Genomic DNA, 25,474 nt, shown 5'->3' with positions numbered 1-25,474 from the left:
ATCCGAGATTAGAAAAGATCAAGGAACCAATGGACAGCTACGAGATGGAAGGAATCAAGGGAAGCAATCAGAGAATTAGAGAAATCAATCAAAGCCAAGACGGAATCAATCAAGCCCAGACTCAAGGAATCAAATAAATCGAGCGTATCCAAATCTGGAAGGAGCGAGATTTTGGGAAGCATATATGAAGAATCATTCAAGTCTCTCGTCAACATAGTCGTACCATATGACCTTATTCTTGGAAAGAATCAATTCCTTTCCAAGGATCAAATCTCTCCAGAAACCAAGCCTCTCTCAAAGTATTTAAACTTGTATCTGTACCTTATAGCTATATACTTTGATCGAACCAAATACTCTCTTTATTCTACTGCAAACAAACATTGTAGCTCTACTAGATCTGCTGTGTAACAAGTTAGAGAAGAAAGAAAGAACAACACTGGTGATGCATTGTATCAAAAGACACGAGTGACATAGGAACTAAGCTATTGGTGTAGATCACACCATTCTCTGTATTCTCGAAGAAACTCATTCGCTGAAAAAAAACTCCCTTGCAACCCAAGGGGACTGGACAAGGATTTACATTTAATCCGAACCAGTATAAAAACTCTGGTGTTTATAATTTCTGCATTTAATTTCTGCATCTTAAATTCTGTCTTTACTAGTATCAAATTCTTATATTTAGTCGACCAATTGTAAAACTAGTCACCTGATAGCTATTAAGTTTAAAAATAAACAATTCACCCCTCTTGTACTTTCACATATTACTAGTCTTTTGAAGTTTCTGCACGATCCCTTAAAAAAATACTACTAGTAGATTTAATAGCTTAATTTAATGTAATCTTATTTGTCGAAATACCTTTATGTCTGAAGACAGATGTCTCACTCAACTACTTCACTAATTGAAACAGTAAACTAAAGCTATAACTGAGTTGTTGTTTTTAAAAAGTCTTCAAATATTAGAAGCAAATTTAATATGTTTGGGATCAGAGGTATTATTTCATTGTTTCCGTTTATTAGAAAAAGTAGTAGAAAATTAACACTGAAATTCCTCCTTTCTTTTTGCGGTGAAGCTAAGCGTTCTTCAGGCTATGAACGAATTCTAAGCTCAAAATTGTGAGTCACCACAATTATTAACTTTTTCTCTTGATTCACGCTTGTTCAATTTTGCTTTATATATGATTTATGTTCTTTTTCTTTCTTGATTTTGTGGTGCCTCCAAACTTGGTCTCTATATTTTATTAAACATCGTTTCCTAGCTAGAAAAGATAAGTTCATTAAACGAAAATCATCAAACATACATGCTAAGAAACTTCAAAAGTATTAACAGATGGAATAATTGATTTTAGTTTAAAAAGATGGAACATCCTATCAACATTTAGATTTAGTTAGTTAAATAAAATTAAAATTTTAAAACTCTTGAACATTATATAAATATAAAAAAGTTTGATATACATGGGTGCTTAATAAATTATAAGAAGTCAGTATATTAAAATTAAAATAGTACTCCATAATCACGATCATAATAAATAAACATCTTTCTCCGTATCTAACCATTTGACTACTTTCAACCTTATCCATATAAATAAATAAATATATCCATGATTTTCTTTAATATTTCTATTTTAGATGTAAGTATAAGAAAACTCCAACTCAAAAAACTAAAATATAAAATAAGAAACTTCCTCAACTGTCAAAGTGTCTGTCTTTTCCTGGTCTACTTCAAATTCAACCCCACTTCTTTATCCATCACATCCTCGCCCCCTAACATTCCGCTCAGTAATCCGCTCCTTCTTTTCCAAAAGAGTACACACAAAAAAAAAAAAAAAAAAAAAAACAGAAACAGAAACGGAAAGTTCAGTCCAAACTCCGCATCTTCACTCATTCATGCTTTAGTCCAACATCGCAGCCCCTGCATTCATCTTCGATGCTTGCTGGGGCTGTGATTCATTCACTTCAAAAATTATAGCTGAAGAAGAAGAGGGAAAAAAAACCCTAGCGATCAAAATCAGTTACTGTACTAAGATGGTGTTCAAAGGTCGGTTTTTCTCATCAAAGAAATCGGAAACCTCAAGTCCAGATGGATCTTACAATAGTCCAGGATCCGGCGGGTCCAACTCCAACTCTCCGGTCCGATCCGATAAGAAGAAAGGCAAGTCTAAGGACAACTCTCCAAGTACACCTACTTCCTTGTCAAGTTTTGCTGCTAGCTTCAAAGACAGGAAGAAAAAGGATAAGGATGCTACTAATAAAGGCAAAGAAAGTCCAAGTAGTGTGGAAGTTAAAAAAGAAACGGCGGCAACGTTCAATTTGAAGAAAGGAGGGGTAACGGAAACTACTAAAGAAGCTGCTGGGGCTACTGCTTCTTTTCCGTTGTCACCGATAATGGCGTCATCGTTGGGCTTGAATAAAATTAAAACGCGATCAGGGCCGTTGCCGCAGGAGAGCTTTTTTGGATATGGGAGTAGTAGTAGAGAGAAAGGAAATGCTTTAGGTTCCAGCAACTTGTCTAAGACTGTCGGTGATGGGCCGTCATTGAGTTCTGGTTCGGGCATGAAGAGTTTAGTGAAGAAGGATGAAAAGAAGTCAGTATTGGGGTCTCCCGAGAATGCTCCATTGAAGGAGAGAAGCCCACATATACCAGGCCCATCAAGGCTGCAGAGTGATGAATCATCTTCTGGAGCAGGTTAGAATCTTCTGGCCATTCCAATTCAGTTGAATTTTGTCGCAAAAAACTTGAAGAGACTCCCCTTAACTAAAATACGGATTTAGTGACAAATTTAGGCTCATATAATGACTCATATTACAAAACCGAGCCATGTCGGGAATCAACATGTTTCTTGCTAAAAAATAGTAGCACTACAGCTGAAGAGGTATAAATGAGGCATTATGTAATCCTGCTAGGATTAATAGCAATGAAATGTCTTGCTTACTGATAAAAAAGGTCTAGCTGTTGTCATAGTACATAAGAGCTCTCTCATTAATGCGCAGAGGCTAATAAAGGTTCATGAGTACGAAATTAGCTGGCTTGCTAAACACATTATGTACGTAGTGCAGGAACATTGAGGAAAGAGAATAGGCATTAGACTAAGGAAATGCAGCTGGTTCTCCCATGCTTTTTAGTTCACAAGATATTGTACAACTACTTTTTCACTACAGTGGGTAATTAAACCTTATGCCACCCTGCTCCCTTTTTTGGTTGCTTTTGTTTTGGTCTCCATTTATCCTGCTACAAATTAACATAGGGAAAAAATTTAAATTGGCAATAATGCATTCGGATGACGGAAATTGATAGCATGTTCGTTATCCTTAGTTGCTATAAAAGGGATCAAATTCTAGACTGCTCACAACTTTATGTATTATGTAAATTCTAGTCGAAAAGTTCTCTTTCTGTCCTTTCATTTTCTCCTACTTGGAAATGTGTTGTTGCTTGCTGATAATTCACTAGCGTAATTAATTTGTTACAGAAACCATCTAATAAGCTTGAAAAAAAGATTGAGAGCTAATTTGTTATTAGACTTATCTGGATAATGGTGGACATCATCTGAGAGCTCAGAAACTTTACATGAACTCATGATCCAAAATTTCATATCCTTATTCCCCTATTGACTATAGATTTTTGCGGGGTTCACGATGAGTAAGTATTTTCATTTGCTTATGGCATTGTTTTGATAGGGCAATTCAATTCATCTTGGGGCCATTCTGGAGGTCTCAGAGGCATAGATGTATGTACTCCCGAATTGAAGGTAAAAAGGTTTAATGAATACCTATTGCATTAGTTGATTCTTTCTTGCTGTAGCGTTACCCGTAGTCTAATGAAAATGTGCTTTGTAGACATCTTATGAATGTGATAATCCAAAGGAGTCCGAATCACCTCGCTTTCAAGCTATACTGCGGGTAACCAGTGCACCTAGGAAAAGGTCTCCTGCAGATATAAAAAGTTTCTCCCATGAACTTAATTCCAAAGGTGTACGGCCTTATCCATTCTGGAAGCCTCGAGGTTTAAACAATTTAGAGGTAATGTAATCTTTTGTGCTTGGTTCTTTAAGTTAGTAATGAATGATCTTAATATTGGTTCAACTATAACCAATTCCTTGCAATTTTAAAAGGAGGTCTTAACGATGATTAGAGCAAAGTTCGACAAAGCAAAGGAGGAAGTGGACTCTGATCTGCGTATTTTCGCGGCAGATCTGGTTGGAGTTCTGGAAAAAAATGCAGAAACTCATCCAGAATGGCAGGAAACGATTGAAGATTTGCTGGTTTTGGCTCGGAGCTGTGCAATGACATCACCGGGGGAATTTTGGCTCCAATGTGAGGGGATTGTTCAGGACCTGGATGACAGACGCCAGGAACTTCCAATGGGTACACTGAAGCAGCTGCATACTAGGATGCTTTTTATACTTACAAGGTGTACACGATTGCTTCAATTCCACAAGGAAAGTGCATTTGCTGAGGATGAACCTGTATTTCAACTTCGTCAATCGTTGCAGCCTGTGGAAAAACGCATTTCTCCAGGCATGGGAAGAAATAGTAAGATGTCTGGTCCTATGCAATTCCCAAAGGTGCCGGCCCCAAGAAAATTTTATAGTCAGGAACAACATGGGTTAGAGTGGAAGAGAGATCAGGCTGTACAGCAAGGAGACTCTCAGGCCTTGCAAGCTGAAAATCTAAAAAATTTGGAGTCTCCTGGTGGAAGGGAAGATCGAATGGCATCCTGGAAGAAACTTCCAACTCCAGCAGTAAAAAGTCCCAAACAAGCTTCTCCAACCAAGGAGGACACGATTGATGGCAATATTGAACCTTCAAAGCTATTTATGAACAAAAGAGGAACTCCTGATGTAGATCTAGCTGCTGCCAAGCATCCTCAGCTTCTTTCTGCTAAAGACTCTCATGCACACTCTTCAATTCCTTCCAAGCACCAGTATAAAGTTTCTTGGGGCCACTGGGGTGATCAACCAAGTGTATCAGATGAAAGTTCAATAATTTGTCGCATTTGTGAGGAGGAGGTTCCCACTTTGCATGTGGAAGACCACTCCAGAATTTGTGCTATTGCTGATCGTTGTGATCAAAAGGGTCTTAGTGTCAATGAGCGCTTGATTAGAATTGCAGATACTCTTGAGAAGCTCATGGAGTCATTTTCACAGAAAGACTTCCAGCCAACTGTTGGAAGTCCAGATGTCGCAAAAATATCAAACTCTAGTGTAACCGAGGAATCTGAACCTTTCTCTCCAAAGCTTAGTGATTGGTCACGCAGAGGTTCAGAAGACATGCTGGACTCTTTTCCTGAAGCAGATAACTCTATGTTCATGGATGAACTTAAAGGTTTACCCACTATGTCATGTAAAACCCGCTTTGGACCAAAGTCAGATCAAGGAATGACAACATCATCTGCAGGTAGCATGACCCCTAGGTCCCCCTTGCAGACACCAAGGACCAGTCAGATAGACCTGTTATTGGCAGGTAAAGGTGGTTTCTCTGAGCATGACGATCTCCCTCAGGTAGCTGCCAATACATATCTACTACCTACTTTTTAATTTCATTATTTTTTGGTGATCAAGGTAAGAATTTGTTTTGCAGCGGTCAACGGCTGCATGGACTTGTATATATCTTTCACTGGTTTATTATATGTAATTGCTTAGTTGTTATTAAAGTGGAAATATGATTAGCATTTTCAGTTCTGATTTGAGCTGTATTTTCCGTCTTATTCTTTGGAGTTGCTCCATTTGAAGTTTGAGAACCTTGTGTTTCTTGCAACATATTGATTGAAATAGAGTTTATAATGATATTTCCCTGTCTCACTGTAAAGCTTCAGTAATATTTATCTTATATCCTACAGTTGCTCGTGTTAGTGTAGTATATTTGGTATTGACTTCTTTAAATAACCTGCTTCCATATTGTTAGAATAGTCATGTAAATAGGAGTAAATAAATAACCCTACTCCAATATATATTAGGAGTAGGACATGTTATGTGTGTATATATATAGGGCTCATTGTAACATATGAATATACATTAATAATATATTTTCTCCTGTGCTTTCTCACATGGTATCAGAGCAACCGTGAGAAATTTATCGTTGTGCGTCATTCCAACGATATCCGGGAAGAAACAACTCAGTCACCGTGCAATTTTCCGGTGACCTAAGTGACTAATTGCGTCAAAGTCACTAATTATCAGTGTTGTGCAAAAACCAACACCACCACAGGGTTCCCAAGGCTCCGGCGACCAAACCCCAGTAAACCCCACCGGAAAACACCACCTCACGCGCCCTCACGCGCCGGCGATATTCCGGCAAATCTGACCCACGCGCCCCCACGCGCCGGCGCGTGAGCACTGTTTCGGCCATTTTTTGAAAATCTTCCAGTTGGACAGTCTGATCGCCTAGTAATTCCGAGTCTGTCCATACCTTTTTCGTTTGATTCCGACCACTTTGAGTTTTTCCGGCGACTACACTGATTTTTCCGGCAGCTACAGTACTTTTCCGGCAAACACAGTGTTTTCTTCATCTGTTTCAGAGAATTTTCAGTTGATTCTTTTTGTTATTTGGTGATAATCCAACCATGTCTTTGGGAGTCGATGCTTTCGGGTCTAGAAACCCGGGTTCTGGCAGTTCCGGTGTTATGATTACCTCAGAACCTTTAATGGGAGGTTCAAACTACTTAGATTGGGCTTCATCTGTCGAGTTGTGGTGTAAAGGTCAAGGAGTTCAAGATCATTTAACAAAAAAGGCTAGCGAAGGTGATGAAAAGGCCAAAACACAGTGGGAGAAGGTCGATGCTCAGTTATGTAGTATCCTGTGGCGATCTATTGATTCCAAGTTGATGCCCTTGTTCCGTCCATTCCAGACATGTTATTTAGTTTGGGAAAAGGCTCGTAATCTATACACTAATGACATATCTCGTTTCTATGATGTAATATCGCGAATGACAAGCTTGAAGAAACAGGAATTAGATATGTCTACTTACTTGGGACAAGTTCAGGCAGTCATGGAAGAATTTGAGACGTTGATGCCAGTTTCTGCTAGTATTGAAAAACAACAAGAGCAACGACAGAAGATGTTTCTAGTTCTTACACTCGCTGGACTCCCTAATGACCTTGATTCAGTACGTGACCAGATTTTGGCTAGTCCAACCGTCCCCTCAGTTGATGAATTATTCTCTCGATTACTTCGCCTTGCTGCAGCACCTAGTCACCCAGTGAGCTCATCACAGACACTTGACTCATCTGTCCTCGTATCCCAATCAGTGGACAATCGGGCATCTCATACTATGGAAAATAGACGAGGAGGAGGTCGTTTTGGAAGATCTAGACCCAAGTGCTCCTATTGTCATAAACTTGGACACACTCGTGATGTATGCTATTCTTTACATGGCCGCCCAACCAAAAATGCTTATGTTGCTCAGACTGAGACTACAGGTAACCAGGGATTTTCTTTATCTGAAGGGGAGTATAATGAGTTCCTTCAGTATCGAGCAAGTAAGCAGACATCTCCACAAGTAGCTTCTGTTGCTCAGACTAATACTTCTGTTGCTGGTAATTCTTTTGCTTGTGTTTCCCAGTCTAGTCCTCCTGGACAATGGGTTGTGGACTCAGCCGCTTCTGATCATATCTCTGGTAATAAATCACTTTTGTCAAATATTGCGTATTCACAGTCTCTTCCCACTGTTACTTTAGCCAATGGGTCTCAAACCAAAGCAAAAGGAGTTGGACAAGCGAATCCCCTACCCTCTGTCACTCTAGATTCCGTTCTCTATGTCCCTGGCTGTCCTTTTAATCTTGCATCTGTTAGTCGTTTGACTCGTGCCCTCCATTGTGGTATATATTTTATTGATGATTCTTTTATTATGCAGGACCGCAGTACAGGGCAGACGATTGGAACAGGACTTGAATCAGAAGGGCTTTACTACCTTAACTCCCTAAAATCCTCCAAGGCATGTCTAGTTACAGATCCTCCGGACCTAATTCACAAACGTTTAGGACATCCAAGCTTATCCAAGCTTCAGAAGATGGTGCCTGGTTTGTCTAGTTTATCCACATTAGAGTGTGAGTCATGTCAGCTCGGGAAACATACCCGAGCCTCCTATCCTCGTAGTATTGAGAGTCACGCAGAGTCTATTTTTTCTTTAGTTCACTCTGATATATGGGGTCCTAGTAGAGTCAGTTCAACCTTGGGATTTCGTTATTTTGTTAGTTTTATTGATGATCATTCAAGATGTACTTGGATTTTCTTAATGAAAGATCGTTCTGAGTTGTTTTCTATATTCCAGAATTTTTGTGCTGAAATTAAAAATCAATTTGGTGTTTCCATTCGCACTTTTCGCAGTGATAATGCCTTAGAATATTTATCCTCTCAATTTCAGCAGTTTATGACTTCTCAAGGAATTATTCATCAGACCTCTTGTCCTTATACCCCTCAGCAAAATGGGGTTGCAGAGAGAAAGAATAGGCACATCATTGAGACTGCTCGCACACTTCTCATTGAATCTCATGTTCCGCTGCGTTTTTGGGGCGATGCAGTTCTCACAGCTTGTTATTTAGTTAATCGGATGCCTTCCTCTCCCATCCAGAATCAGATACCGTATGCAGTATTGTGTCCCCAATCACCCGTATACTCTGTTCCCCCTCGTGTTTTTGGGAGCACTTGTTTCGTTCATAACCTAGCCCCTGGGAAAGATAAGTTAGCTCCTCGTGCTCTCAAGTGTGTCTTCCTTGGTTATTCTCGTGTTCAGAAGGGCTATCGTTGTTACTCACTTGATCTTCGTAGGTACTTTATGTCCTCTGACGTCACATTTTTTGAGTCTAAACCTTTCTTTACCTCTTCTGACCTTTCTGACCCCCTTGATATATCTGAGGTCTTACCTATACCGACCTTTAAGGAGTCTACTATAGCTCCTCCTTCACCTTCCGCCACAGAAGTCTTACCCGAGTCTCCTATAGCTCCTCCTTCACCTTCCGCTATAGAAGTCTTATCCATTCCAGCCGTTGAGGAGTCTAGTGTGGCTCCTCCTAGACTCCCTGCCACAGGAACACCACTTTTGACATATCATCGTCGTCCGCGCCCAGCATCAGGTCCAGCTGATTCACGTCCTGCACCTGACCCTGCTAATACTGCGGACTTGTCTCCTCTTAATCAACCGATTGCACTTCGGAAAGGTATACGGGCCACCCTTAATCCTAATCCCCATTATGTCGGTTTGAGTTATCATCGTTTGTCATCACCCTATTATGCTTTTCTATCTTCTTTGTCCTCTGTTTCCATCCCTAAGTCTACAGGTGAAGCATTGTCTCATCCAGGATGGCGACAGGCTATGATTGACGAGATGTCTGCTTTACATACGAGTGGTACTTGGGAGCTCGTCCCTCTTCCTTCAGGTAAATCTACTGTTGGTTGTCGTTGGGTGTATGCAGTCAAGGTTGGTCCGGATGGTAAGGTTGATCGTCTTAAGGCTCGTCTTGTTGCCAAAGGATATACTCAGATATTTGGGCTCGATTACAGTGATACCTTCTCTCCTGTGGCTAAGATAGCATCAGTCCGCCTTTTTCTATCCATGGCTGCTGTTCGCCATTGGCCCCTCTATCAGCTGGACATTAAGAATGCTTTTTTACACGGTGACCTTGAGGATGAAGTTTATATGGAGCAACCACCTGGGTTTGTTGCTCAGGGGGAGTCTCGTGGCCTTGTATGTCGCTTGCGTCGGTCACTTTATGGTCTAAAGCAGTCTCCTCGAGCCTGGTTTGGTAAGTTCAGCACAGTTATTCGAGAATTTGGCATGATTCAGAGTGAAGCTGATCACTCTGTATTCTATCGGCATTCTGCCTCGAGTCTCTGTATTTATCTGGTGGTCTATGTTGACGACATTGTTATTACCGGCAATGACCAGGATGGTATTACTAAATTGAAGCAACATCTCTTGCAACACTTTCAGACTAAGGATCTGGGCAAACTAAAGTATTTTCTGGGTATTGAGGTCGCTCAGTCTAGCTCAGGTGTTGTGATCTCACAACGAAAGTATGCCTTAGATATTCTTGAGAGACAGGAATGACAGGTTGTAGACCGGTTGACACTCCGATGGATCCGAATTCTAAACTTATGCCAGGACAGGGGGAGCCTCTTAGCGATGCTGCAAGATATAGACGGTTGGTTGGTAAATTAAATTACCTTACAGTGACAAGACCTGACATTTCCTTTTCTGTGAGTGTTGTGAGTCAGTTTATGGATTCTCCGTGTGATAGTCATTGGGATGCAGTTGTTCGCATTCTTCGGTATATAAAATCAGCTCCAGGCAAAGGTTTATTGTTTGAGGGTCGAGGCCATGAGCAGATCGTTGGATACTCAGATGCTGATTGGGCAGGATCACCTTCTGATAGACGTTCTACGTCTGGATATTGTGTCTTGGTAGGAGGGAATTTGGTGTCCTGGAAGAGCAAGAAACAGAATGTGGTTGCTCGGTCTAGTGCAGAAGCAGAATATCGAGCGATGGCTATGGCGACATGTGAGCTAATTTGGATCAAACAGTTGCTCAAGGAGTTGAAATTTGGTGAGATTAGTCAGATGGGACTTGTGTCTGATAATCAAGCTGCTCTTCATATTGCGTCAAATCCAGTGTTCCATGAGAGAACTAAACACATTGAGATTGACTGTCACTTTGTTAGAGAAAAGATACTCTCGGGAGATATTGCTACAAAGTTTGTGAAGTCGAATGATCAGCTTGCAGATATTTTCACCAAGTCCCTCACTGGTCCTCGTATTAACTACATATGTAACAAGCTCGGTACATATATTTATATGCACCAGCTTGAGGGGGAGTGTTAGAATAGTCATGTAAATAGGAGTAAATAAATAACCCTAATCCAATATATATTAGGAGTAGGACATGTTATGTGTGTATATATATAGGGCTCATTGTAACATATGAATATACATTAATAATATATTTTCTCCTGTGCTTTCTCACACATATTTTCAGGAGTTCTGAATTTTGACATTTTGATGTTATAATTTTTTATGTTGCAGATGAATGAACTGGCAGATATTGCTCGATGTGTGGCAAATACGCCTTTAGATGATGATCAGTCTCTGTCCTATTTGCTCTCTTGCCTTGAAGATCTGAAAGTTGTGACGGAACGCAGAAAGTTGGATGCACTTACAGTGGAAACGTTTGGAACCCGCATAGAAAAGCTGATAAGGTAATTTAGTTTCTTGCTTGTGATTTAACCCTGCTGGTGCTTTCCGAGAAAAAGATAAATTATAAGAATTGTGACATCAGGCGGTGACTACGGAGGAAATAAAAGGAAGGAATAATACTTAGGAAATAAAAGGAAGGAATAATACTTTGGAAATAAAAGGAAGGAATAATACTTTTGTCTTTCTACTTCAGGGAGAAGTATTTGCAACTATGCGAACTAGTTGATGATGACAAGGTTGATATCACTAGCACTGTCATTGATGAAGATGCTCCCTTGGAAGATGATGTTGTACGTAGCTTGAGAACCAGCCCTATTCATTCGAAAGACCGTACCTCTATAGATGACTTTGAGATAATAAAACCAATTAGTCGTGGTGCATTTGGCCGTGTTTTCTTGGCAAAAAAGAGAGCAACTGGAGATTTCTTTGCAATTAAGGTACTACTGACAGTTTGCTATAGGAGTTTCTTTTTTTGTTGATCAACTCTCGTAAGCCTTTTATTTTCTTTAATTTATTTTTGTGTTGATCAACCTTCTGTCGTGTTTTCCTTTCCTTTTAAGATGATTTTCATGTGATATGTGAGCAAGCACCTCTAAAACTTTGTCCCAGCCAAGAGACAACTGAAACAAGAACTCCATGTCATCAAGTTGTTTTCATATGCATTTTGTCATCTCTAGAAGAGGAATTTATGATGAATTTGGGGATGTATCTTGAAGGATTATGTAACAACGGCAAGATGTTCTTCATCACTTGGGAACACCATAACCTGAGGAAGAGGAAAGGAAAGAGATTGGCGAGAGAACATTTAGAACCAAAAGAATACATAAACAGTATATTAAAAAAACCATCTTAAAACCTTCATTACCCAATTGCCTTTTGGCAATTCCAGGGAGTTGCATAGTTAACTTTATGATGTATATATGTGTGCTTCAGTTTCCTATCAAAAAGGCGTCTGCACATCTATATCTTTTCAAGGTCTTGAGCAGGGGAGGTGTGATTTCTTCATCGTTTAACTGAGGTCTCCCACATGTATTCTGCTGGATATATGTTGTCGGCATGTCTGTTGGTTTCTCTGATGATATTATTTTTACTTCTCGGAAGCTTCTGGTCTGTGGAACGACGATTTAGGTTGAGAACCATTCTGCTTTCCTGCATCAGTTACTGTCTCATTCAGTTGAATTTGGTTTTATGCCTTATTTGTGCTTTATACTTTTTTGAGCATACATGAAATTTTTGCTCAACTCAAGGTGAGAAAGAACTTGGCCCTCCATGGGTGCTGGTGATAGAGTATGCTGCTTTTGTGATCCCACCTCTTCTTAGCCTTATAGTCAATATCTTAATTGCACAAGTGTTGATTTTGTGTGTCAGAAAAGGATGTTTATTGTGGCTGTCCAACTTACATGTTTAGTCTACAGGTTTTGAAGAAGGCAGATATGATACGCAAAAATGCCGTTGAGAGTATCTTGGCGGAACGCGATATTTTAATATCGGTTCGCAATCCCTTTGTGGTGAGCATGGTGAACTGAGAAAGCTTTTACTTCTAGACATGATAAACTGTTTTACTAATTTCTTACTTATTAGGTTCGCTTCTTCTACTCTTTTACTTGCCGTGAAAACTTGTACCTTGTGATGGAATACCTGAATGGGGGGGACCTGTATTCATTGTTGAGGAATCTTGGTTGCTTGGATGAAGATGTTGCTCGTGTATATATCGCTGAAGTAGTGAGTATTTATATCTCCCTTACAATCAATGTGCACAACATGGTTAAACATAAATCTGATACTCTGAGCTGATCAGGTGCTTGCTCTGGAATATCTGCACTCTTTGCGAGTGGTTCATCGTGATTTAAAGCCAGACAATTTGTTGATTGCTCATGATGGTCATATCAAGGTATTGTTTCTCTTATATTTTACTTTTATAAGTGCTGTCAATTCGGATTTAAAGAACTGAGCACAATGGAAGCAAAGAATCTATATTGGTGATACCAATAAGTTGAGACTAAGGTTTAGGTGTTGCTACACGTCAGTTTTTCGTGTTTGCGAGGAGTCTTTATAGTCTGGATGGAGACTTGTATATCGGTGTAGGGATGAGTGTGAGACTTAAAAGCACTTTCGAGTAGTAGAGAACCCCCTAATTATCTTAGAAGACAAATTGTGAAATGGGCCACGATAAAGCAGAATGGTTATAGAGGAATCATATAGTAGGCACGACTAGTTTGGGATTGAGGTGCAATTGATTGATTGAGTGAAATGGAGTTATATGACTGTTTTAACTGGACTTGTATTCCAGATATGTTAGTTCTGGATTTCAACTTTTTGGGAATTGGGGGGGGAGGGGGGACAATTTATTGGTTCCCCTACTTTGTTGGTTTGAAGACAGTTCTCTTAGATCCTCCAGCTTGTTTCTTTCTATCTTAGCAAGTGCACGTTTGGTATCCATGTTGCATCCCCCCCCCCCCCCCCCCAGCTTTGGTTCAGTGGTAAGAGTACGACGAGTGATGTGTGGGTTAGGCGCACGTCACGAGTTCAAACCCAGCGTGGACAAAGTCTGGTATTTAAGTGAAGGGCAAAGGGGCGGAGCTAATATCTACCAAGTTTCGGCCGTGCACCTACTTGTTTTCGGGATTTATCGGCTATCAAAAATTGCTTGGTATCCATGTTGTTAACTGTGTAGCTTGCCAGCGTGTCAGGGATGTATGTGAATGTCAACCTGTAATTCACAGTATCGAACTGGGAAATTTCATGAGTGGGCTTGGGCCAGGCTTGTCACATCAAGTTGGTAATTCTGCTATGCATTTCAATCTTGACCAAAATAAAGGCCTGGATTTGGAATATAGAATAATTAAGGCAACTGTTTAATCGAGTTAAAAGTTATGGAACACGTCATTCAGTGAAACACGATAAACATATATTGGTTTACAATAGTTTGTTGCCATGGATATGACTATTTGCATAGTAAGTGTAACAGCTTACTCTGAAATGCTACGTAACCACAGATCGTTTTGCCAAAGCACTCTTAGGTTCTTTAATGGAATCTAACATGATAAATCCTCTAATAAATAAAAGCAATTGAGGGTTTTAATGAAGTAATATACCCTTTAGTGCATAGGGTTTAAGTCAAGTTGTTTCTACAGTTCTTTTGGGGGTTATATAATTCAGCCTTTTTTTCCGTACTTGTATTGTCCTTCCATCGTTATATTATTTGTTTCCTTTTTGAGCTTGGGTCGCTTGCTTGGAGCCGAGGGTCTACCGGAAACAACCTTTCTACCAGTACAAGGTAGGGGTAAGGTTGCATACGCACTACCCTCCCCAAACCCCTGCTTGTGGGATTACACTGGGTTTGTTGTTGTTGCTTGGGTCGAGTATGCTTATGTTAATTATCCCTTCTCAAGCGCAAGTCACTGAAGTGTTATTTCATAGTTTTTGCTGATGTAAGCAGGTCTTGTCAATTGATGTACAGATGTTTGCCATTGTTAAAAAGCAGCTCATCTTTGGATAAACTTGCTTGAAATGCATTAAGTATTTTTGTTAGTGAGGTTGAATTTCTATTATTCTGCTCTTTTGCCTATAGATCTTAATAGTAGTCAAGCTAAAGTGCAAAGGTTCCTGATTGACCTGTTTTTTTTGTGGTTTCTGGTTTGAAGTTCATTATCATGTTTAAGCGTGCAGTTTTCGTGCTGATGAGTTAGCTATAATGGTGCTATTGTTTACAGTTGACGGACTTTGGGCTTTCTAAAGTTGGTCTTATCAATAGCACAGATGACTTGTCTGGTCCGGCAGTCAGTGGAGCATCCATGATGGAAGATGATGAATCTCAGTTATTGGCACCTGAGCGTCAGCAGGAGAAGCGCGAGAAACGTTCTGCTGTTGGCACACCAGACTATTTGGCACCCGAAATCCTTCTAGGAACAGGGCATGGTATGTATTTCTCTTATTTGTTGTTGTCTGCCATCAACGGCAATGAACTACTAATTTATCTTTTGAGAAGTGGCAGATGAAGCAATCAGATATATATCATCCTGTTGTCATCCATGATGGAAGATGATGAATCTCAGTTGTCGAAATTGTTGCTTGGTTTAGAGATATTCAAATCTTCGTATTAAGCCTCTGTTTAAGTTGTCATATCTTTGTGGTTTAGATTTATCTTTAACCTGGAAGAAAACTATTTGGATGTGATAACATTCTTCTTTGGTGCCATTATGTTACTGGTTAAGTGGTTACCACAGCTTAATTTTTTTTTGCAGGTTTCACGGCTGATTGGTGGTCTGTGGGTGTTATCCTCTTTGAGTTGATTGTTGGCATTCCACCTTTCAATGCGGAGCACCCTCAGGTTAATATTTTGTAAAATTGTATTTATTGTTTATTGTCCCATGTGACATTATGAGTGTATATCGTTGATCAGTTTTTGTGTTTATATAGAAGAATGAACAACTATTATTCTTTATGCTTTATGTTATGTTCAAATCTTTCTCTATATTGCCTACGCAATTTTTTCAATTGTGGGAAGAGATGGCATAGTCTTTGGAATACTTTGAAATGTCCTTTCGGGGACATCCTATTAAAATTGGAGCTATAAGGTTGGAAAATACTTGAAATAATGCTAGTTTCTATCTGGTGGAAATATACTCATCTCCTAACAGCTTGTTTCACTTGGAATATGAAACCGACTTTAATTGCTTCAACGTACATTAATAACTGATTTCATACTAACCATCTGAATTTTGAGAAATATGTGGATATAGTAAAAAGGAACGACTTCCTCAAATGATTACCGATTTAATTAATAGAACTGATTTAATCATAAAATCAGGTGAAAAAGATTAAACCAAATAGGACCTAAATGTATTTATGAGAAAACGATGTACTTAGATCTCCATTTTAAAGAAAGTAGCGTGTTTTTGCGTTTTCGCTTTTTCTTTCACAATTGTAGCACTTGGGACATTCTTTGCCCTCACATTGACTCTTCATCTTTTCTGATTTATTTATAGTTTTTTGCGTGTTATCCAGACTTTAAGCTGCTTTTTTTTTTGAGTAAATATGTCTTACATGATGATAACTAGTTTACTTAGCATTTTTTAGAGTTGATGAGTGAGGGTTGGGACTTCGAGTCACCATTGTAGCACTTGGGACATTCTTTGCCCTCTACGATTGGAACTCTTCATTCTTTTCTAGTTACTTTATTTAATAGTTTTTTGCGTGTTATCCAGACTTTAAGCTGCTTTTTTTTTGAGTAAATATGTCTTACATGATGATAACTAGTTTACTTAGCATTTTTTAGAGTTGATGAGTGAGGGTTGGGACTTCGAGTCACCATTGTAGCACTTGGGACATTCTTTGCCCTCACATTGACTCTTCATCTTTTCTGATTTATTTATAGTTTTTTGCGTGTTATCCAGACTTTAAGCTGCTTTTTTTTTTGAGTAAATATGTCTTACATGATGATAACTAGTTTACTTAGCATTTTTTAGAGTTGATGAGTGAGGGTTGGGACTTCGAGTCACCAAAGGAGGAAAGACAATAGGTGTTGCTAGGTTGGAGGTTAGGGGTAGGTGGGAAAAAATAGTATTGTTTAGTGTTAAAAGTTTTTTTTTTACCTTCTAAAAAAATAATTCAGTTTATAGAACAATCCTTGGAATCAGTGCAAAGTTAGCTAAATATAGGACACAATGGAAGAAAAAGATCCATATTGGTGATATCTACTAGTTGGGAATAGGTTTTAGATTTGGTAGAGAACTTTTATTATAGATCTATCTATATATATATATACACGCGCGCGCACGCGCGCATATATACACTCTCTTATTCACTTTTCATTTATTTGGTATAAGTGATAATATGAGTTGAGCTTAAATGAAGCAACAACAACAACAACAAACCCAGTATAATCCCACAAGTGGGGTCTGGAGAGGGTAGTGTGTATGCAGACCTTACCCTACCTTGAGGGTAGAGAGGCTGTTTCCGATAGACCCCCGACTCAAGGAAAGAAAAAGAAAGCAGTAACAACCAGCAATACCAACATCTAAGATAATAAGGGAACAAGCAGTATCAACAGCAAGATAATAAGAAAACATGTAGCAATAAAGATTGTCAATGAGCTTAAATGAAGCAGTGATGATTTATATACCCGACGCCAACTTGTTTGGGATTGAGGCGTAGTCGTTGTTATTGTTTATTAAATGAGTTTAATAATAAAACTAAAGAGCAAAAAGGAAGTCCTAGTAAATTATATGAATTTCGTTGCTAGATGTTTATGGATCTATTACTAATAACATCACTTATAGGTATTGTGAACTGCTATTTCATGGTATGAGTTACCAATCAATGAACTATGCCTCAACCCGAAACTCGTTGGGATCAACTAAATAAATCCTTGTTATACTCATGACAAATTTATGAAATCTGGAAGGGGAGTCTTGGGGTAACTGGTAAAGTTGCTGTAATGTGACCAGGAGGTCATGGGTTCGAGCCATGGAACAACCTTTTGCAGAAATGTAGGGTAAGGCTGACATACAATAGACCCTTGTTGTCCGGCCCTTCCCCGGACCCCGCGCATAGCGGGAGCTTAGTGCACCGGGCTGCCCTGTCTTCAAGTTATATTAGTACTTACCAGAAAAAGTTAAATTTGACCGCTTTATTCTTTTCTGATAACCATTTGGCTGCTTTATTCTTTTGCTTTCTTAAATCAATAAACAATTAGCTCGCAAGCAAATACCATTAGTTAGTTACCTTCTTATTGGATTATTATTTCCTTTAGTGAATCTGAATCACATATTTTGATTTGTTGTTGTTATGGAGATTATTTGATGGAATACTTTCTCTTGTCGAATAACTTGCTGTCTTCTTTTCATATTTCTTTTAAGAGTCTTTATTGATTACACTTAACAATTTTAGACGTTAATTATTGAATGCAACAGTGAATGTAACTCTCAAATTCTGAACTTGGTATATAAACAGTTAATTGCTGACAGTAGCACTCTTTTAGCGGTTTCTATATTTTCTTGGATATATTATGCTGATGTTTTTGCATAAGCACTTCTAAATTTTGTATTAACCTTTTCTTGTATGTAGAAAATATTCGACAATATTCTCAATTGTAATATACCTTGGCCTGGAGTTCCTGAGGAAATGAGTTTTGAGGCGCATGATCTGATTAACCGGTAAGAGAATCTTTCTGGCTGATCTTTTGAATCCCAACGTAATCTTGCTTCTTAGCTGTGAGTATTTTTTTTTACCTTCTCTTGTTTCTGGGCAGAAGCATGCGTGAATTATGAGATGTTATTTTCCTATGTGAGTAATCAGTTTTATGGACTTCCGAGAGGCAGTGGATCATTAAATTGGTTTTGACAACACTAATGTTTTCATTACAAGATTTATTTTACCTGACCTTATCCAAAAAATATATTAAAAATTTTATTTGTAAATTATCTGAACACGGTTGTGACACTATAGCAAATTTCAAATGCTTTTAGCTAATTTTTCTCCACCTTGATGTTCTCATGTGCATGGATGCACTTGGCGACTCCCGAAGGTGGACACTACTTTCTCCGGGGACTCTTTAATATTAACAAATCCTTTTCTCAGGAACAGGAAAAAAAGGGACACCGCAGAAAGAATAATTTTGACCAGTCATATCACTAAGTAGATCTCTTCTGCCAAATGAGAATGAGTTGGGGGTTTCGAACCTACTATTTGATATGGAGTTCAATGAATTAACTATGCCTGATCCAAAACAGGTTTTGGTCGGCGAAGTGACTCCGCTGGATCCATTTGGCTCTATTTGTGCCCATTTCATCCCAATACTATTATCAAGTGGAGTTAATTCTATTATCCTCAAGTGCATTTACTCAGATTTTACTAGCCTTGTCTACGTCTCAGTTCTTTGAATTAGGATGACCAAGCTTTAATAACATTAAGCACAGTTATCTATAAAAAAATAGAAAAATAAAACATGACTCTCTTCTCAAATTAAACACAAATACATATCAAAAATATAAAATTAAACATGACTTTCTTCTCTGTCTAACAGATGTATCATAGAACTATATCTTATCCGTTTCTCAATTTCAGGCTGCTGTCATTGTCAATTTCAGGTTACTAACAGAAGATCCTAACCAGAGACTTGGAGCCGGAGGAGCCTCAGAGGTGACATTCGTTTGCTATCAACATTGATATGAACCTAGTTCTATTCATTCTTTGAAAGTTTAAATCTTTGGAATTCATCTGGAAACAAAAATAATTCTCATGCAGGTGAAGCAGCACCCCTTTTTTAGAGATATTAACTGGGACACACTTGCTAGACAGAAGGTTTGACTGCAATCTCTATTTCATTTTTGCTGTGTGTATAGTAGCTGATAGATCAATGATGTCCCTCGTAAGCTAATCGCTGTTGCACCAACGGTTGTATGTTTCTCAGGCTGCATTTGTGCCTGCTTCAGAAAGTGCACTGGATACAAGTTACTTCACCAGTCGCTTCTCTTGGAATCCTTCAGATGAACATGTATATGCAGCCAGTGAATTTGAGGATTCTAGCGACAATGGTAGTGTTAGCGGTAGTAGCAGTTGTTTAAGTAATCGTCATGATGAACTGGTATGTTTACGACCAACGTATTTTAGGTTTATTTGGGAATCTGGATATTTTGTTGGTGTGTGTGTTTAACTTCAATGCATTGCTGAACAGGTTGATGAGTGTGGCGGTCTTGCAGAATTTGAATCAGGCTCTTCCATCAACTATTCTTTTAGTAACTTCTCATTCAAGGTAATTTTATGTTCGATTATACTTTGATTCACGACACTTGATACATGCTTCCTTTGCTTTTGATTGTTATCGCTTTGTGTCATTTTGGCTTACTAAGCTTTTCAATGTTATAACAAGGAGAGAAAGCATGCTAAACAAGTAAAGAGTTTCTTGATTCTGGTATATAACAATTGTGGTATTGAACCTATGAGTCATACCAGGAAAAAGTGATAGAGCTTAGACTTAGGACATTCCTGCAGGTGACAAAAGATTAGTTTGGATTTGTGCCTAATAGATCTACAACTGAGTTTTATATTTCTGCTAAGATAACTGAAGGAAATTTTTAAAGAGACGAAGCAACATCTTCACGTGGATAAAGAGTACGGTTGAGTGCAAAAATAGCTTTGTGAGTTGGTGGGTAAGGGAGAAGAATGGAATTCATATCAAATAGCATAAGTGCCTTAAATGATATGTAGGAAAGAGTCGTAAGACAGTGGGAGGGGATACAAAAGAGTTTCTATAACCGTGCATCATTCTTTAAAAAAATTGCCATGGGTTTACACTAGTGATTAGCCTTGTGTTTGTACTCCTTTACACTTAGTTATGGATGAGTTGACCAATAGCATATGAGGTGAAATTTCATGGTGTATGGTATTTGCAAATCATTTTGTGCTATAATTGAGGAAACCAGTTAGATAGTCAACCAAAAAATTGAACCATAGATGTATTTGCGGCGCTTACGTGCAGAAATTTCAAATGTCTAGTCTCAGCTTTCTAAGAGAGAGGATAGAATGATGGATTGGAAAAATGACAGTTGAAATGAAAGAGGGCTATGAGAGTGTCCTGTGATAGGAGGATACCGACCAATGTGAAAGGCAAGTTTTATAGAACTGTTGGAAACCGGCAATGTTACATCTGAGTGAATGTTGGATCTTTAAGGCTAACAAATCAACAAGACTAGTGCTGTTGAGATGCAGATAAAAGAATATATAATGTCTTAAAATGAATCAAGTGAATGAAAATGAAGCAAAATTGAATTTAACATTTATTCCTTTTCTGGTGGACCAATCATTCCGTGATCCCTGCACTGAGTGATTCTCTCCACACACAAAAAAAGAAAAAGAAAAAATGAAAAATGCCATGTGTTGTTCCATAAACATAAACATGCGATTTTGTAAATTAGAACCCATTGTGGGGTGTAACTAGATAACATCTATCGACTAGTTCTCTGATACAAATCCTTCATCGGGACTCTTCTTTTTCTAGTACAAGTAAACCCATTAACGGAAAAATTCTAGAACCCATGTTTCGAGCATAAGAAAATCCTTCACTAAAAAGACACTAATGTATCCTTGAGGGAATGTCGTTTAAGTCCAGAAGTTAGTGTATTGGATGCCTGGGTAGTTGCATCTAGTCTAGTAGAGCTAAGAGGGTGTTTGGATTGGCTTATTTTAAGTGTTTATTGGCTTTTAAGCACTTTTTTAATTTGTGTGGTGTTTGGCAATGATAAAAGGTGCTTAAAAGCACTTACTTTTAGGTATAAAAAGTACAAAAATAAGCCAAAAGCCAAAAGTTGGGTATTACCAACTTATGACTTTTGGCTTTCAGCTTAAAAGCTACTTTTTATAAGCCAATCCTAACACCCTCTAAATCAGCACCAAGCAAATCTCCTTTATAGTCTTTCTCCGCTTTCCCAACAAGCGTTTCTGTACTCCCTTCCTAACATAACTTACTAAATATCCAATTCCTATACTGGGTAGGATCGCCAGCAGCTAGACATTGGTGTTACAATATTAGATAAGTTTAAAACTTATCACATTTGTCAGAAGATAATGAGAGGAACTTCAGATGGTTTGGTCATGTAAACTTCCAATACACTGGAAGAGTTGTCTATAGGTGTGTAAAACAATGATGATTATCTCATGGAGGAGTTGTCCCGGCAGATGTATAATCTCTTAGAACTCATGAATTTGGCAATAGAACACAATGTGATATAATTCAGGTTATAACACGAGTAATAATTGAAAATAAATTGATTAATGTCATTCATGCAATGCAATTCCAATTTTACTGTCCTATCTGTATGTCTGAAAAACAATTGGTGTATCAAAACCAATCACCCATAAAGAACGATAAAAAAGAACCAAAGATGCAAATTGAAGAAGGAAAAATTACCGTGGCTTGAGAGTAACCCAAAGGTTCATTCCGAACAAATAGGGTTCCAGCCTCACAATGATGTTTATTAATCTCACCTTATCAAAAAATAATGTTTATTAATCTCAAAATATGCAAAACTAAGATAACGCCGACTAATATTTGTAGGACTAGAAATGTGAGAAATAATACACGGGAAAAATATTATTGATGTATTAACTATGTTACAATGAGTCCTATTTATAAGTAACTTACTCCTATTACATACGGGACTAGGACTAATTACATATATTCACATAACTATTATAACACTCCCCCTCAAGCTGGTCCATACAAATCATATGTACTGAGCTTGTTTATGTAACTAATACAAGGACCACTGAGAGTATCTTTTCTCTGACAAAGTGACAGTCAATCTCATATGTTTAGTTCTCTCATGGAACACTGGAGTTGATGCAATATGAAGATCACCTTGATTATCACACACAAGTTCCATCTGGCTGATCTCGTCAAATTTCAACTCCTTGAGTAACTGTTTGATCCAAATTAGCTCACATGTCGCCATAGCCATTGCTCGATATTCTGCTTCTGCACTAGACCATGCAACCACATTCTGTAGCTCTTCCAAGACACCAAATTACCTCTTACTAAGACACAATATCCAGGCATAGAACGTCTATAAGAAGGTGATCCTATCCAATCAGCATCTGAGTATCCAACGATCTGCTCATGGCCTCAATCCTCAAACAATAATCTTTTGCCTGGAGTTGATTTTATATGCCGAAGAATGCGGACAATTGCATCCCAATGACTATCACAGGGAGAATCCATAAACTGACTCACATCACTCACAGGAAAGGAAATATCAGGTCTAGTCAATGTGAGGTAATTTATTTTACCAACCAGCCGCTTATATCTTGCGGGATCGCTAAGAGGCTCCCCTGTCCTTGCAGAAGTTTAGAATTCGGATCCATCGGAGTGTCAACAAGTCTATAACCTGTCATTCCTATCTCCTCAAGAATGTCTAAGGCATACTTCCGTTGTGAGATCACAATACCTGAGCTAGACTGAGCGACCTCAATACCCAAAAAATACTTTAATCTGCCCAGATCCTTAGTCTGAAAGGGCTGAAAGAGATGTTTCTTCAACTTAGTAATACTATCCTGTTCAATGTTGGTAAAAACAATATCGTCAGCATAAACGACCAGATAAATACAGAGATTTGAAGCAGAATGCCAATAAAACACAGAGTGATCAGCTTCACTATAAGGCATGCCAAACTCTTGGATCACTGTGCTGAACTTACCAAACCAGGCTTGAGGAGACTGCTTTAGACTATAAAGTGGCTGGCGCAAGCGACATACAAGGCCATTAGACTCCCCTCGAGCAACAAAACCATGTGGTTGCTCCATATAAATTTCAACCTCAAGGTCACTGTGAAGTATATTACATAACCTATCTACAGTGAGTCTTATTTATAATTATACATAATACATAATCTACTCCTACTACATAGGGGACTAGGACTAGTTACATATATTCACATGACTGGAAAAATATCAAAAAAGAAAATATCCTCAAAATACTTGTATGTTGCCTCATCTGATGTGCTTCCTTGTTTTGCGCTACAACATAGATTCGCGATGTTCTATATGATTTTTCCTTTGGTGCTCTCTTTCAGCTTTGATCAATCAATTGTTACATTTGCTATATGTTATGTTTTCTGTTGGTGCTAAGGAGCCATTACATATTTGATTGGCTGGTCAAATTTTATTAACTTTTCTTCCTGCAGAATCTATCCCAGCTTGCATCAATCAATTATGATTTGCTTTCGAAAGGTTGGAAAGATGATCAGCCGACAAATCCTAATGCATAGCCAAATGGCAGTTGCACGTCTGAGTATCAGATTTAATTTTTCTTTTGGGCCAAAGTGATGAAAAGGATGGCCGGCCAATCATCTCCTGTCTGTATACCTTGTAAATGTATGTACTTGCCTCATAGTGTTCTATTCTGTAGCACTATTGTTATGCTTTAGAAGATGATTGAAACCTTTTGTCGTCCTTTTGCAGATATATATAAGCAGCTTAAAGACTGTGACTGACTACTGAAGGATGTGTTTTGTCATACAAACACGTATCATGCTGTGAGGTTGTGGTTTGAGTTGTTTCATTAAGTTTTTATTACTCTTCTGTTCTCATGCACAGCCGCGAGAGCCCCTCCAGTCATTGGCATTAGGGCCTCTGATTGTACTTATATTTTTCCCTCCACAGCAATAAAAACACATCCCATGCTTTATTCGTTCGTGCAAGTATCTGCTTAACCTTTTTCTTGCGCTCCAGGTCTTGGCTAATTTTGCTGAGTTGAGATTAGTCTAAGGCCTCTCTTATCTGTTATTTTGGCCTTTGCTAAGAAGAGGAAAATTAAAATAATAATCAGTGCAGTAGTAAGAAAAGTTTCCTATTCTTTTTATGTGCACACTTGCATGTACAAGTATTGATTTTATTTTGCCAGTACCTTGCCTTAGGGAGGGTTTGTTTTAAGCTAATACAAGATGCCTAGACAAATTGCATTTAACACTTACCTGGTCCAGAATGGACTATCTTTTCTTTTTTTATAGCCTCTCTAATAGTTATGATTGCATAATCGATGCAATTCTTGAAGTACCATGAGAATTTCAAAATACTCCGTCTTTTTTATATTTTTCTTTGGATTATGAAATGTGTATGATTTGGTGTTTGGTACGAGTCGATGACAATGGTGACTCAGAGCAATGAATTTGTTTTCAGTAATTCTAGACTCAACCCTTCCTATCTGGTACAATCAATGGTATGGAGAATCTGGAGAAGAGTTAAGTTGCTGCTGCCATCATATACAGTTTATGCTGTCCGACTTTTACTATTGTCCATTGTATTCTGTAGGAAAATGGACAGAACTAAAGCGAGTTTTGGTTCCTCCAAGGTTATCATTTAAGTACATGGAGAATGTTTAGGTGCAATACCCAAATAAAATAAGGAGGAATTTTTATAAAGTACTATAGTTTAGAGCCTACTAACTATAGTTTGCCTAATTATCATTCATAGTTACTGCTGAATTGTCATCAACTTGTATCACTTGTATTCAAACGCACAACGAATACAATCTGTATCAATTGTATTAGTTCGCGAAACGAATGCAACCTGTATCAACTGTATTTGTTCGTGCAATTGTATTCATTCGTGCAACGAATACAACATATATCAATTGTAATCAAGGCGAAATACAAGGGTGTATATAAAGGATGCAACTTGTATAGGCTTTATTCGTTCGAACAACGAATACAACCAAGGCGAAATACAGATATACAAAAAAATAAAATGCTTTTGTTGAGAGTCGAACTCAAGACCTCAACTAACTAAGCGGGCGCTT

The 25,474-nt window shown here is 38.4% G+C and overlaps 1 protein-coding gene across 2 annotated transcripts; it reads left to right on the top strand.

Moving 5' to 3' along the window:
- Nucleotides 1,734-25,213, top strand: LOC109223946 (probable serine/threonine protein kinase IREH1). Of its 2 annotated transcripts, XM_019388450.1 has the most exons (19): nt 1,734-2,683; nt 3,673-3,743; nt 3,832-4,014; nt 4,107-5,495; nt 11,011-11,183; nt 11,375-11,618; nt 12,597-12,689; nt 12,763-12,903; nt 12,980-13,072; nt 14,895-15,099; nt 15,426-15,511; nt 18,250-18,338; nt 19,272-19,323; nt 19,429-19,485; nt 19,595-19,768; nt 19,859-19,936; nt 23,862-24,051; nt 24,139-24,217; nt 24,856-25,213. In XM_019388450.1, the coding sequence occupies exons 1-17, from the start codon at nt 2,023-2,025 to the stop codon at nt 23,943-23,945; spliced, it is 3,873 nt and encodes a 1,290-aa protein (XP_019243995.1). In that variant the 5' UTR covers nt 1,734-2,022; the 3' UTR covers nt 23,946-24,051; nt 24,139-24,217; nt 24,856-25,213. The 2 variants fall into 2 exon arrangements, with proteins under 2 accessions (XP_019243995.1, XP_019243994.1); XM_019388449.1 differs by lacking the exon at nt 24,856-25,213 and having other exon boundaries at nt 24,139-24,370.

The sequence above is a fragment of the Nicotiana attenuata genome, chromosome 3 (assembly GCF_001879085.1).
Source record: "Nicotiana attenuata strain UT chromosome 3, NIATTr2, whole genome shotgun sequence".
Lineage (NCBI taxonomy): Eukaryota > Viridiplantae > Streptophyta > Magnoliopsida > Solanales > Solanaceae > Nicotiana > Nicotiana attenuata.
Note: the sequence above shows the minus strand (reverse complement) of the source record. Positions and strands in the feature narration are given on the sequence as shown.